Here is a 14,902-nt window from a genome sequence, read left to right as displayed (position 1 = left end):
CCAAGCCGAATGAGCGGTACCTGTTAAAAGCACTCTGATACTCAAGTCAGTAAAGTGACCGAACGGCTATCATAGTAAGTAATGCATGTGGTGTGCGTTATGTGCATCCTCCTCAGAAATCATACTTGGGACTCTTATTTATACTAGTTGTAATGGGCTTTTACCTTTCGTCGACCTAATGACGGTCCAATCACGCCTTAATCTTCATTAGGGGCTTTGATGAGCTATTATCGTTTGTAATGGTCGGACCGGTGGTTGGTCGATCCTGGATGGTCGGTCGACCTAGTTAGTCTGATCGACCTGGATAGTCAGTCGAGTAGTAGGTCAGCCTAGGTGGTTGGCCTGAATGGTCGGTCGGCCGGTGATTTATCCTACCGTTACTGTTGCCATAAACAACATTCAGCTACGACTTGCATAATTTCTTTACCATTTTCACTGGAAGCTTCTCGACAACATGCAAAATGAACAACTTTCACTACAAGAATCCGTCCAAATAGCCACCACAAAATTGTGACGGACCAAAATGAAAGATAATTGTGTTGGTCAAGCCACGACCATGGGAAGAAATAAAAATTAAAATCTTAGAGTGGGTTCAACCGTCTCTAAAACATTTATTAAATTTAATAAAATAAAAATAATTACAAAATGCTCAATTGGTGAATAACAAATATCGGAGAATACATTATTAAAAGCACAGGGTTGCTTTAGCCTACGGTGGAATATATAATAAAAAAATTAAAAAATTAAAGAAAGATTGAGCTGGACCGATACTAAAGGGCCTAAAAAGAGAGGACTGGCCGGAGACTATGAAAGGGCCTAACATGTAATAGAATAAAAATTAGAAAAAAAAGTCCTCTCAAAAGAGGACTGGATAAAAAATTACAGAATAAAAAATTAAAAATTTATTTAGAAAGAACCCAAATTACTCTAAGAATTAATAAATTAAAAAATAAAATAAAAATGGATTAGAGAGGGCTCAGCTCACACTTATAATTAATAAATAAAAAAACATACGTGGTCATTGACATACCCTTTAATCATAATCAAGCACATTCAAAAAAGTTGAAGTCATGTGTGAAAGATGGACCTAGACTTTTTTTCTTGGGTCATCTCAAGCCATTGTGATGATTCTAGTAGAGTAAGAATAATTTTGGGCCTTGTATTGTGGGTCAAGTAATCTATGATTTATTTGGACTTTGTATTGTGGACCTAGTAGTGTAGGATTTTCATTTGGACCTTGTATTTTAAACCAAGTAGGGTAGGGTTTTGACCACCTAAGCAACAAAGGGCCAAAAGTCCAATAATGATCAAGGTGGGCATCCAAAGCTAGAGTTGATCAAAGGTCAACATTTTTGGCCAAGCTTGGAGGACAAGGAGTTTATTTTCATCCTATACATGTGTCTCTGAGTTTTTCTGCCTAGTTAATGACAACATGTCACTCTATGAATTGAGAATTTTTTTTAGGTAATGGCCACATATCACCCTCTTATTTGAGAAGATTTTCCACTTGTTTCCTTTCTATTAGAGAGGATTTCTCCTTAAACACTTTACCCTTCACCACACAATCCATCAAAATCATGACATGATCAACCCACTAGTAAAAAAAAGCATTTAAACTCGCACAATAGGCTTCGATTTAGGAGAACTTATATGCCTCGATTAAAGGGGAACCGAAGCATATAACCCATATGACCTCGGTTAAAATGTAAACCGATGCCTAAAACTGTAAAAAATTCCACTTGTCCCTCTGCAAAACTGACTTTTTGCCTGACACTTTTTTGATCCTGACCTACTTCTTCGATTCTGTGGCGAATCGAGGCAGTATGTCCTATCCAGAACTGACAGGTTTGATTATTAAACATTCCAATTCTCTTTGTTCAACCCCTACGGCTTCGGTTCATTTAGAACTAGTGTGAAAAGGGGTTTATGCCTTGGTTGCCAGCGAACCGAAGCGTATAAGTTGAATATAATTTCAAAAATGCCATTTCATAATTTATTTTTGTCTTTTTTAGGCGTATAGGCATCGGTTGTCTTGTTAACCAAGACATATATTGGTCTAGTGCCTCGGTTAATGGTAGAACCAAGGTAGTATCTCTTTCGATAACTTCCCCAGGGTCAAAAATTTTACCCTACTGTTCATTATTCTTCTTCCTCGTGTTGTTGCTTCTTCTTCCTAGCGTAAGCTTCTCTGCAGCCCTCGCACTCGTTGCTCCATTTCTTTCGCTAGTGCCTCTATTTCTCTCGCACTCGTCCAAAGTCTGTCGCGCATTGGTGCCTCTGCCTCCATTGCTCTCGCGTGGGTGCGTTCATTTAACTCATCGACGCCGCTGCACCGCCCCTACTGAACCGCCCCCGTTGCACCGCCCTCGCTACACCGCCTCTGCTGCTTTGCCCCGCTGCTCTGCCCCCGCTGCACCGTGCCTCGTTGAACTGCCCCTGCTGCACCGTTGGCCTTGGCGGCTTCCTCCATGACGTTCATCTTTCTCGTCGTGTCTTCTTCGTGGTAAGTTTTTTGAAAACTCCTCCACTTTTCTCTTTGTATATGGGATATGTATTGATGATAGGATGGTGATGGGAAAATTTATGTATATGTAAATGTGTTTGTATTGATTGTGTTTGTATTATAATTGGTTGAATTAGGTGTTATATAATTTCTGTATGTAAATTTTGAATTAGGTTTTATATAATTTTTGAATAAAATGTGTTTGTATTAATTGGTTTATATAATTTTTGAATTAGGTATTGTATAATTTTGGATTGTATTTATTGAATTTGTTGATAATGTAAATGGTTTGATAATGTAAATTAGTGTATAAATTTGAATTAGGGATATAGAAATTAGGGAAAAATAATTTTGAATTGTTAGGATTGAATTGGTTGATGATGTAAATTGGTGTATAATTTTTTAATTAGAGATATAGAAATTAAGGAATATAATTTTGAATTGTTTGTATTAAATTGGTTGATTTGGTGATGAAATAAACTTGAAGGTTAGAAATCATGAAACCAACTAATGTGTTGTTTGTTTTTGTCTAGATATTGTATTTTTGTGGTGAGGTTTTATACGCAGACGTTCTTGATAGTTGGCCGACTTTCACGTTTCCAAGTTCTTATTCTTAATATTTTCCTTTTAATATGAACATACAATTATTTGTTCACTTCAATATATTGTTTGGTTGAATATATTGTATGTTGCATATGTAATTATTTGTTTGCTTGAATATATTGTTGTTGTGAATTAGCCTTAGTTTCCCGTTTGAGATTCAATACAAAAATTATTTACTATCTCTAGATTTTTTTGAACAAATGTACTTTTTACAAATGAATAAAGAGGATATGGTAATAATAATTTACAAGTATATAATCTTGAATTGTCTGGTTGGACAGTTTAAGAAGAGTAATAACTTTTTCATAGTTTATTAATACATATCAATTTGAATATACATGTCTTAAATTTCATGAAAATTTGTAGTTTTGTTTTGTATTGATCTTCGGGTGCATATTTGATTGTGATTTATAATCACTTTCATTTCGTGTAACATAAAGACCAATGCGAAATGCTGGCAAAATTTCATGAAATTTTAGATATGTTGTTTAAAATTGTTATGTTTAATAAACTAAAAAAAGGTGAATCTTCTTGAATGGGATATGGTCACAACTTGAATACAAAAACAATCAAAGTAATAATTCAAGATTATTGAAATTGTGTAAACAATTTCAGTAAATATGCGTACGGATCAACATTGGATTAATTCACCACGCATCAGTGTGGAGTACGAGAGAGGGGTAGAAGAATTTATACAGTTTGCGCAACGTAATGCGAGTACAAGTGATGATGAAGTCAAGTTTAGATGTCCCTGTGTCAATTGTTTAAATGGGAGGAAGTTGAACGCAACCAATATTAGGGAACATCTTATCTGTGATGGTTTCGTACGAAGTTATACAACATGAATATGGCACGATGAATTAATAGACTTTCCAACTGTCTCTCCAAATAAAAATGTATTTGATTCCACAATGGAAGATCGACCGGAAGAAGACAACTTAGAGGACATGATCCACGATGCTGGCACAAAAGCTTTTTCCCAAGCGCATGTATATGAAACGATGTCCACTGATGCGAAGACTCCTTTGTATGTGGGTTCAACAGAGTTCACACAATTGTCATCGATGTTAAGACTCATGAATTTAAAGGCGACCAATGGATGGATTGATAAGAGTTTTACATAATTGCTGTCGCTATTGAATGAAATGCTGCTAAATGGAAATACATTACCCACTCGTAATTATGATGGAAAAAAAATTCTTTGTCTGATGGGTATGGAGTATAAACGGATACATGCATGTCCGAATGATTGCATATTATAAAGGAATGAGTATGAAGGTTTGACAAAGGGCCCAAAATGTGGGTTATCAGGATACAAGTCAAAAAACAACAGTGAAGATAGTGGTCACACAAAAAATAATGGTTCTACTTTGAAAGTAGTTTGGTACCTTCCACTCGTGGCCAGACTTAAGCGTTTATTCGCGAATCCGAAAGACGCTAAAAACCTAAGATGACATGCAGATGAGAGAACAACTGATGGACTATTTCGTCATCCAGCTGATTCAAAGCAATGAAAAATTATTGATCAAGAATTCCCCCAATTTGGTCAAGAATTTAGAAATCTTACGTTTAGTTTAGCTACTGATAGAATGAACCCATTTGGTAATTTAAGTACCAATCCATTATATTGATATTTTACAACTTATCTCCTGGATTGTGCATGAAAATAAAGTACATGATGTTGTCAATGTTGATATATGGTCTAAAGCAACCTGGAAATGACATAGATGTTTATCTTAGGCCACTAGTTGAAGACTTGAAATTGTTGTGGGTTGATGGGATTGAAATATTAATGCCATATTGTGCCTCCTACAGGTAAACTTAATAATCATTTTTTTTATTAATTTACTTTTTGTATAACCTAACATTCAATTTGAAAGGTAGAAACGGCAAACGAAGTTGCTCAACTGTTGGTGCCCTAGGGGACGACATGGACGACACTCGTCCATGTCAGCTATATGTTCTCTCTTACAGGGACCATGCTAGTGGCTCGTGGAACAGTCTATGAGGCAGCCATTGTAGTGCATGGTATGAAGCTAGGACAAGATGAGGTCAAGGTCACAAACGATGAAGTTGTCGTAGTAGATGCGTTTGTTCCTGTGGCTACAGAGGAGTTTGTCACTATGGCACGGGCATTCAAGTGCTTCACCGTCTGGCCAAGACATTTGGTTGGTGTTGTATCTGACCCACCGGTAAACACTCCTACTATATACTTCTCAATTTTAAACTTTACTTCTTATTGACGTCAGAACATAACTATTTTTTCAAGTAACAACAAACAGGAAAATAGGGAAGTCCTACACCGAAGAAGACTCATTTATTTGAGGACGACCCTCTTGGTGCGTTAGACGAGCTTTGTAACATCATTGCAGATGCACCAATGATTGTACCATGGGATTCTACTACATTTGGAAGACACGTTGAGATCCCATTGTACTTGTATCAACAAGATGTTAAAGAGCTTACGTCGGGGAGAGAAGAGATTAATATTTAACTCGTTTAGTTGTGGATGATGTAAGTTTATGAGAACGTTTTTATATAAAATTTATTTATCAAGTTACTTATATCAGATCATTTCTTAATTTCAGGTATATTTTTGGTGTAACTAACAAGATGGGGTTTAATGATGTATTGTTAAGATGTCGGTAAGTGTACCGAATCGTATCAAGTAATAATAATTGGTAAGACCAAGTATCATTTCCCAAGAGACTCACCACACTAAACAGTCATGTAATTACTTAACTAATTAAGACTTTGAAAAACACTTTTAGGATTTTGAATGCAAAAACAAGAAAGTAAATATGAATGCACTTTTGATCAATTGAAGAAAACACAAAGAGGAATGGATGATATTGAAAATATGAGATGAATATGTTGTTGGGGTTTAGATTTCACCTAGTTTACTCTCATGCATATATGAATTCATCTTCTTCATTATGAATTCATCTTCTTCATTAATGTTAATATCACTTTCTAAATTACTTAAAACTCGATGTCTCGGTGAAGAAAGCCTATTCTTAATTACTAGATCACAATGTCTTGTATCACTAGTAAATAATTATGCATTACGATTAGAAGCTTAAGATAACCAAAACTCATATCTCTATGTCTAGGCAATACTGCTTTTGGGAGCAATTCTCCATATCTAGGTTTTCCCATATGTGTCCATATCACAAAGACCAATTATCATGTCATGAATGAGTTAAACATAACAAGCATAGAGCAAAGAAGAATAACCCTAACAATTAATGAAAGAAGCATAAATAAATTGGAATCGATTCAAATACATGAGAGTTCACAAGGTTACATCATCCCTCAACAACAAATTAAATTTAGTTTCCCCTTGTCATGGGGAAACTAGATGAACAATGGAATGAGAATGAAAGATAAACCCTAAAAACCGAAGAGGAGAGCTTCCGCATCCACTTCTGCCTCCAGAGTGTTGGAAAAATCTGAATTTGTGTCAATTTTGTCAAAAGATACTCCCTCTAGGACGTCCAAGTCCTTATATACAGCTGAATTGGATCATGGGCCAACGTTGACACCACTTAGTGCCCCAACTTAGGGCGCCCAAGAGAGCTTGCGAGAGGAGTGGCGCTCAGCGCCCCATGAAGGGCACCCAGGCGTGAAATGTTACTTGAAGACTGGCGCTCAGCATCCCTGAAAGGGCGCCCAGGTGTGAATGCGAGACTCCTGCGCTGAGGGCCCTAGAGGAGGGCACTCAAGCGTCTTGCAACCTTTAGCAGCCTTCTCTTTTGGTGCTCTTTCTGTCCTTTCTGAGTTCCAACTTCATGACATTTAACTCCTCTTCCAATTCATCCCAGTTTCCTACAAAATCAAGGGAATTTAGTGATCAAATCTTCAAGTATAACCTCAACTCTCTTATTCACCAAAATAAGCTAAAAACAAGAGAACAAGCAAGCTTCTAAGTCAAAAAGGGTTCATTTATTACCCAAATTTAATCCCAAATAACGGTAAAATCAACCGTTATCATGTATATGGGTTCATTGACCCCCAAATGACTCACACAGAAAACAAATTTGATGAAATCCAAGCATACATCACCAGTTGTTTTGCAACGGGGAAAGAGCTATAGTTTTTCCCTTATATACTTGGGTAAGTGAAGTTTGTTAATTTTAAAGTTTCATTTATGATTTTAATATATGACAATTATGTTATTACCAATTTTAGGCTTCATTGGAAGCTACTTGTGATCTCCATACCGGAAAACACTGTTGTATGGTTTTGTTCATTGCACAAGTCTCCTCCCAACCCTCAAGTAGCAGATTGGTAAGAACCTCAATGTTTGAACTTTCTTTTTTATATAAATGTATGCTAAAGCAAATTTTTTTAAATAGTTCCCTTGCAGCACATATGATGTTGTTTGGGAGATCAACTGCTAAAGCTAAAAAGCTTGCATGGTTGGCCCTTAAGGTTTGGTATTTTAGTCCATACTTTGTTACATTTTGTACCATTCCAATGATGTTACTTAACATTTTATAATTATGATGATATATTGTAGGGAAATAGACAAACTGGGTCATATGAGTGTGATAGGTATCCAGAATTCACTAGATAGATGAATAAATAAATTACTCAGAATAACTTAATTAGAACACCGCAACTGTTATGCCCAAGTGATAAAAACAGAAGAACTTCAACATACAATGCTCCAGGTCTTTCGAGAGGACCGGTCTCTCCCTAATTTTCCTTTTACAACCCACTAAAAACTACTTATTATCATCTAACATAAAGAAAATATAAAAGATAATTAAACACACAACTACAGGAGGTTATAACTACCTACTAGGAATTTATAACTACTTGCCTCCTCTATTTCTTCTCACATAAACCTGGCAACTAAACCTATCAATACCCCCTCCATGAAGTTTCACCTTGTCCTCAAGGTGAAAAGCAGGAAACTCTGCAGCCACACCATCCTTGGAAACAATGTGACCCAAATACTCCAATTGTAGTTGGCCAAATATACACTTCTTACGATTAAGTTTTAAATGATGACACTGCAACAACTTTAAAACCTCCTGTAGATGAGTGACATGAGTAGCCATAGTAGGGCTATAAACCAGTATGTCATAAAAAAAACAAGGACAAACTTCCTTAAAAATGGTTTAAGAATCTGATTCATTAAAGCCTGAAAAGTGGCTGGAGCATTAGTCAAGCCAAAAGGCATAACCAAAAACTCATAATGGCCTTCATGGGTGCGAAAAGCAGTTTTTTCAATGTCCTCCTCTTTCATGAGAATTTGATGATAACCAGATTTTAAATCCAATTTTGAAAATGTGGTTGCACTAGCCAACTTATCCAACAATTCCTCTATGACAGGAATAGGAAATTTGTTGGGAATAGTGATCTTATTGAGAGCCCGATAGTCTACACAAAACCGTCACCCTCTATCTTTCTTCTTGACCAATATGATGGGGCTTGAATAAGGACTGATGCTTTGTTTGATGTTTCCCGCCTGAAACATTTCGTTGACTAAGCATTCAATCTCATTCTTTTGTTGATGAGAGTATTTGTAGGGCCTAAGATTAGGAATAGATGCTCCCTCATGAAGATGTATAGCATGATCATAAAGGCGACTGAAAGGAAGGTCAACTGGATCTTGAAAAAGGTCATTATGGGACTCCAAAATGGGAAGAAGTTGTATAGGAACAGTACTACCATTCTCTTCCTTCTCTTGGTCCCATTTAATTACATAACATGAGTCGTTGTTCTTAAAATCACGCACCAACTTTTTCAAAGAAGATTCTGATTTGGAAAGAGTGGGATCACCCACAAGGATGTGCTTGTCGTTCCCCTTACCAATTGTTAATCGTAAATTACCAAAATCAGCCCTTACCTCACCTAGAGAAGCCAACCATTCTAAGCCCAAGATAACATCCGCACCCCCCAATATGAAAACAAAAAATTCTTGTTGAATTTTCAGGCCTTGTACTTCTAGAATAAAACCATGACATTTCCTCTAACAATGCACCTTATGTCCATCACCCACCTCTACCACATATGGAAGAGTGGGTTCTTGATGTAACCCATATCTGGCAATCAGATCTAGTGAAATAAAACTGTGTAAGGCTCCACAATCCAACAAAACCACTTCTTTCTCATGCCCAATCGTCCCCCAAAGTTTCCAAGACTTCCTTGTTGTAAGTCCCGCCATGGTACATTGAGATAATTGTAAAATATGACCTATCTCTTTTGTCCCTTCCTCTTGAATATCAATAGGAGGTTGAAGGGTATCAGTCCAGATAAGTCCTCCTCAAACATAAAAAACATGTGCAATTGTTTATTTCGACAAATATGACTTGGACCAAACTTCTCATCACACTTGAAACATAACCCTTCTTAATCTAATCCTGTATTTCCTCCTAAGACAATTTCCGAAAAGGTGCTCGATTTGACTGATTTACACTACGAAACGTTCCTAAAGAAGCATTGTTGTCCCCCCGACCACTGCTGGAATTATTATAGCCTAGTGACCTGCCCCCGTCCTTTGAATAACTGCGAGTCATTGAAATAGTTTTGGAGACATTGTTATTGCGTTGAACATGGAAAGGGCCACCTTTTGAGATGATTCGAACCTTTGCCTCCACCATTTGAGCCTTCATCATTAACTCTGGAAGAGTGCTAGGTTCATACAACTTAACTTCAGCCTTGATTTCCTCTTTCAACCCATTCAAAAAAATGCCAACCAAATAATCTTGATGAATTCCCTTCAAAAACCCAGCATATTGTTCAAATTGCTCTATATACTCCTCCACCAACCCCGATTGGCGCAAGCCAATCAAAATTTCAAAAGGATTCTGAAGCATCATGGGTTGAAAACGGCGAACAACTGCCACCTTGAATGCTTCCCACGTAGGATTTAGATTGCAAGTTTTCCACCACTGAAACCAATTTAAGGCCCTCCCTTCCAAAGCAACTATGACTGCCTGCATGCGTTCCTCGTCATTGACTTCCTTCAATCAAAAATAACGTTCAAGAATGTCCAGTTTCCTCCATTTTGAGGAAGACAAATGATGACTTGTCTCTTCTTCCCAACGTGACCCTTGACCAACATTCATCACTGAAGCAGTTTCACCCTTTGTAGCACTACAAGACAGCGATTCAACCACGGCTGTTAAGCCTCTAATCAGTCCTCCAAACGTTGGAAGCGCTCATGAGACTGATTTTCCTGTCTGTCCTTATCCTGGATTAATTCCTGCAGCATCTTGTCCACAACATCTAATCTAGATTCCATTCTTGTATTCACCATACTCCCCACACGCCCTCACAGTACCAGGAAAGAGGCTCTTGATACCAATTTGATAGGTATCCAGAATTCACTAGATAGATGAATAAATAAATTAGTCTGAATAACTTAATTAGAACACTGCAACTGTTATGCCCAAGTGATAAAAACAGAAGAACTTCAACATACAATGCTCCAGGTCTTTCGAGAGGACCGGTCTCTCCCTAATTTTCCTTTTACAACCCACTAAAAACTACTTACTATCATCTAACATAAAGAAAGTATAAAAGATAATTACACACACAACTGCAGGAGGTTATAACTACCTATTAGGAAGTTATAACTACCTGCCTCCTCTATTTCTTCTCACATAAACCTGGCCACTAAACCTATCAGAGTGTGGTTACTACATCATGTATTAGATGATGACCATTATTCGTGCACATGTTACTAGTGGATGGGAAATGGTAATATTTTGGTTTAAATTTTATTTTCTCTATAGTTTAGATTTGATATACACTAATTGAAATTATTGTGTTTTATGCAGAGATTCAATTTTACTACTCCAATTCCAGAGAAGTCACTTAAACACATAAGAAAAGCACTTGCTAAATATATAATTCAAATGTATAATAGTATGTAGATATTAGGATATAGTAAGTTCTACCTTAGCATATTTATTATTAGTTTAACTTTGTACATTAGATTGATTTATGCTTCTAAGTTGATTTATGATTACATTGAATTGATTTATGCTTCTAAGAAGTTGATTTACGATTACATTGAATGAATTTATGTTTTAATAACTTTTATTGAAAATATATGCTTCTGAATTGTTCTACACTATTCTGGTTATTAAATATATGTAGGTTTGTTTTTACAGTTGGGAATGTTGTAGAAACAAACATGTTCTTAAAAAAAGGGGGGGAGAGAATACGCCTTGGTTGTGACCATAATCGAGGCAGAAAATCCTCTATGGCATGGGTCCAAGTCACAACCGAGGCAAAAGGCTGGCGAAAAAGTAAAAAAATAAAATAAAAAACACTATATTGTCTCAGTTCATGTCCCAATCGAGCCAGTAAGGCTCACATACGGCCTCGGTTCAGTAGGAAAGAGGAGAAAATCTGTCAAAAAAAAAAAGGAAAAACTCTACTACTTCGGTTACCTGAGGCAAAATCCTATTTCTTTTGCTTCGGTTTTGATCCGAGACAAAAAACGGTAGACTTTTTGCTTTGTCTGTATATGTCTCGGTTCATGAACCACTGTCTATAGACGAAAATAATCGCTATAGTTTCCCTTGACTGCACTAGTCACCATTCCCCACAACCAAAATTCCAGGCTTCAAAACAGTGAACTACATGGCTTGTTTCTATTATATTTGGCTTGAGGGTTGCCATATAGATGCTTACACTTGTAGTGGACAATGGTTGTCAACTAGCAATGTAAAAGTATAGAGAGGGAAAGAGCAAAGTTAAACTTTTTGTTTTTCTCTCAGTCTCAGTCGCGTAGAACATCAGCGCCTCCATCTCTCGTGTTATGCGTTTTTCATATTTGGCAAAATGTGTGTGCGAAGCTTATTTTCCATCTTCTCTAAACTCGTTTCCCTTCTTCTCTGATGCTCTCCACTCTCTTGTGCCAAACTTATTTTTCCCCTTTTCTCCAAGACTCTCCAATGCTTACAATCTCTACTTGTCTCGCATGCTTCCCTAATGGCAGCATTGTCGCCGTTGTAGCTAGCATTGTCGTCGTTTTTGGCAAGATTGAAAACCCTAGCATAGATTATCGGTAATCTTGTAAATTTTCCTTAGCCCACGGAAGCAATAATATTTCTTTTAAAATAAAACTTTAGCGAGGGTCTTAGCCCTCACTACTCGCTAGAATAAATTAGCTGCCCCACTTTTAGGATGGGCTCCTTCTCCACGTTAATATTGTTTTATTTGTTCAGTTGTTGTTTACGTTTTTATTTGGTTAGGGTTTGTGTTGAACCAAATCTCACAATAGGTGAATTGTGATCGGTGGGAATGAAAATTATACAATTATAGCTTCTGTACAAATTGTCTATCACTAAATAAGAATATTTAATATTCACCCAAAATGTAAGTGTTTATTTTTATAAAAAGAAAAATAGTCCACATTTTTTTTAGTCCACATTTTTTATTTATTTTTTTTATATTGTTCTTGGTTGTGTTTTTCAAATAATATTTTAAAATATTTTTAATAATTTTAAAACATTAAAATCAGTGTTCTTTAGTGAATTTTGAAGACACGATAGAAAAACAGTAGAAAATAAGTTAGCAGATAATCTAAATTCGATTTTTTCAACCCACTACAAAAAAGTAGGGCATTACCGAAGGCCAGAAGCCCTCGGAAAATGCCAAAAGCCGTCGATAATGGATGTTTACCGAAGGCCTATCGACGGCCAAAAATCCTTCGGTAAATCCCTTGTCGCTAACCATTACCGAAGGCTTCTACCCTTCGGTAATTACCGAGGGCCAGAAGCCTTCGGTAAATACCGAAGGACGAAAGCCCTCGGTAATTACCGAAGGGCGAAAGCCTTCGGTAATTACCGAAGGGCGAAAGCCCTCGGTAATTTCCGAAGGGCAGAAGCCCTCGGTAATGAGCATTCGAGGGTATTTACCGAAGGGCTGAAGCCTTCGGTAATGGCCAGACGAGGGCATTTACCGAAGGGCAAAAGCCTTCGGTAAAATGCAGAGCAGGTTTCAGAGAAATGGTTTTCCCTCTGCAACCCAGACCTGTATAACAAATTTAATTTACAAACAGACCTGCATAACAATTTTCAAACACATACAAACATGCATAATGTGCATCTCAAAGATCCAATCAATGATCAATATCCAAGGCACATCAAATAATCCACAGGACATCCATTAATGTATAAATAATGTATTTATAGTTTAAACATAAAACAATGTAACACAAGGATGTTGTAACATCCAAAGTCTGTAAGTACATCTAACATTGAAATGATATCAACTCAAAATGTTCTAATATCCAAATGTTTGTCTAACAAGTAATAAGAAAATGAAACCTAATAATGTACATAACTATCATCAGAATGATTTTCATCATCCTGCTCCTCTATTGATGGCTGGACTGGTGTGGGTTGGACTGATGAGGGTTGGACTGATGAGGGTTGGACTGAAGTGGGCTGCTGAGTGGCAGCAGGTGATGAGGACGGTCGTGATTGGGTGGGAGGGATATTTTGTACGTCCTGTGAGGTTTGAGGCAAGACAGTCATGACCAGGGCCTTAAAATTTGTAAACTCTGCTCTGAGATCAATGAGCTCCTGGTCACGTTGATGGAGTTCCTGCCTGAGTTGAAGAACCTCGTCAGGAGTACTGGTGGAAGAAGAAGGCTGGTGCTTCAGAGTACCTCCTCTGGATGCTGTATAGTTTGCAGCAAGCTGTCCCGCACCATACACTCGTCCCTTTTTCTTCCCACCAACGGTGTCGATCCAGCACTGCGTCCTACGGATGTCATCATCTGCATTACTGGCATCATCCGGTGTAGGAGCTGACTCATGTTCAGATCTAACCTGTGAAAGTCTCGTAGAAAAGTCTTCCTGTTGAAACATTAAAAGCAATGTCAGAGAACGACAGTATAACAGAAATAAGAAATTAGTAATAGTGTTATTTGCTTACATGAGTCTTCCGAGATCTTTCATCAACAAATTCATTAGTTCCCTTCCGAACATGAGTCTGTGCAAAGACCTCATCAACATGGACCGCCCGTCCTAGAGCCTGTGCCTGTAACATAATTAAGAATTACAAGCGTACATATGAAATACAATATACATAACTTGTGTATGAAAGAAAAAGTTATGTAATGAGATTATACCATACGAATGGCATGCTCATGAATGGTGATCGACCCACCAGTATGCAGGGTGCCACCCCTTTCAGACGCTCTGTTCCGCTGGGCTTTGGCACACTTATTGCGGAACTCTACTGTATTCCAATGGGCCAGTAAAGAGTTCCAAATGTGCTCACCCAGCCAGTTAGGGCGCTGTGCTGCATTCCGGGCATCCCTAAACATCTCTGACAGCCGATGAGATGCTTTCATGTGGAAATTTCTGTGTATCTGAGTTTCATGTTCAGGTTTCCACTACACCTTCATCTGTAACATTAAAGAGAACAAACATTGATTACAGAACATACTAAAATATTCCCAACATTAGTGTAATAGATTGCTCACCTGAAAGCGCTGCCAGAATGGCTTCCTGTCGTCCTTAGGTATTGCTCCCCAAGTAGGCCATGGAGTTAAAAACTGTTGCTTTATTGAACGTGTGATGGCCTGGGAAGCAACCCTAGATGGAATAAACCTGCATAACAAAACTCATTTCAATTACAATATGGTTTAAACATCAAATGATATCAACAGATTATAAACTTACCCTTTACCATAGGGCTCAATCCATGGTCGATCATGGAGGGGCGGGTCAAGATCTTCAGCATCACCACTTGAATCTGGATCACCAAGTGGTGTGACGGTCTCAGAAGGAGGTACAGAAGATGAGGAAGGTATAG

General features: G+C 37.5%; 2 protein-coding genes across 2 annotated transcripts; both read right to left on the bottom strand.

Annotated features, from left to right (window-relative positions):
* Positions 1 to 9,313: 9,313 nt before the first annotated feature.
* Positions 9,314 to 10,074, bottom strand: LOC124841941 (uncharacterized). The gene is made up of 2 exons (XM_047318322.2): positions 9,576 to 10,074; positions 9,314 to 9,465 (listed from the first exon to the last, which is right to left on the bottom strand). Exons 1-2 carry the CDS (start codon positions 10,060 to 10,062, stop codon positions 9,314 to 9,316), a joined length of 639 nt encoding a protein of 212 aa, XP_047174278.2. The 5' UTR covers positions 10,063 to 10,074.
* A 3,231-nt stretch (positions 10,075 to 13,305) lies between these two features.
* LOC148194306 (uncharacterized) lies at positions 13,306 to 14,475 on the bottom strand. Its single transcript, XM_088097898.1, has 3 exons — positions 14,214 to 14,475; positions 14,018 to 14,122; positions 13,306 to 13,938 (listed from the first exon to the last, which is right to left on the bottom strand). Exons 1-3 carry the CDS (start codon positions 14,436 to 14,438, stop codon positions 13,405 to 13,407), a joined length of 864 nt encoding a protein of 287 aa, XP_087954024.1. The 5' UTR covers positions 14,439 to 14,475; the 3' UTR covers positions 13,306 to 13,404.
* Between the last annotated feature and the right edge of the window lie 427 nt (positions 14,476 to 14,902).

Source organism: Vigna umbellata, chromosome 8 (genome assembly GCF_029865625.1).
Source record: "Vigna umbellata cultivar VRB3 chromosome 8, Vumbellata_1.0, whole genome shotgun sequence".
NCBI classification, from domain to species: domain Eukaryota; kingdom Viridiplantae; phylum Streptophyta; class Magnoliopsida; order Fabales; family Fabaceae; genus Vigna; species Vigna umbellata.
Note: the sequence above shows the minus strand (reverse complement) of the source record. Positions and strands in the feature narration are given on the sequence as shown.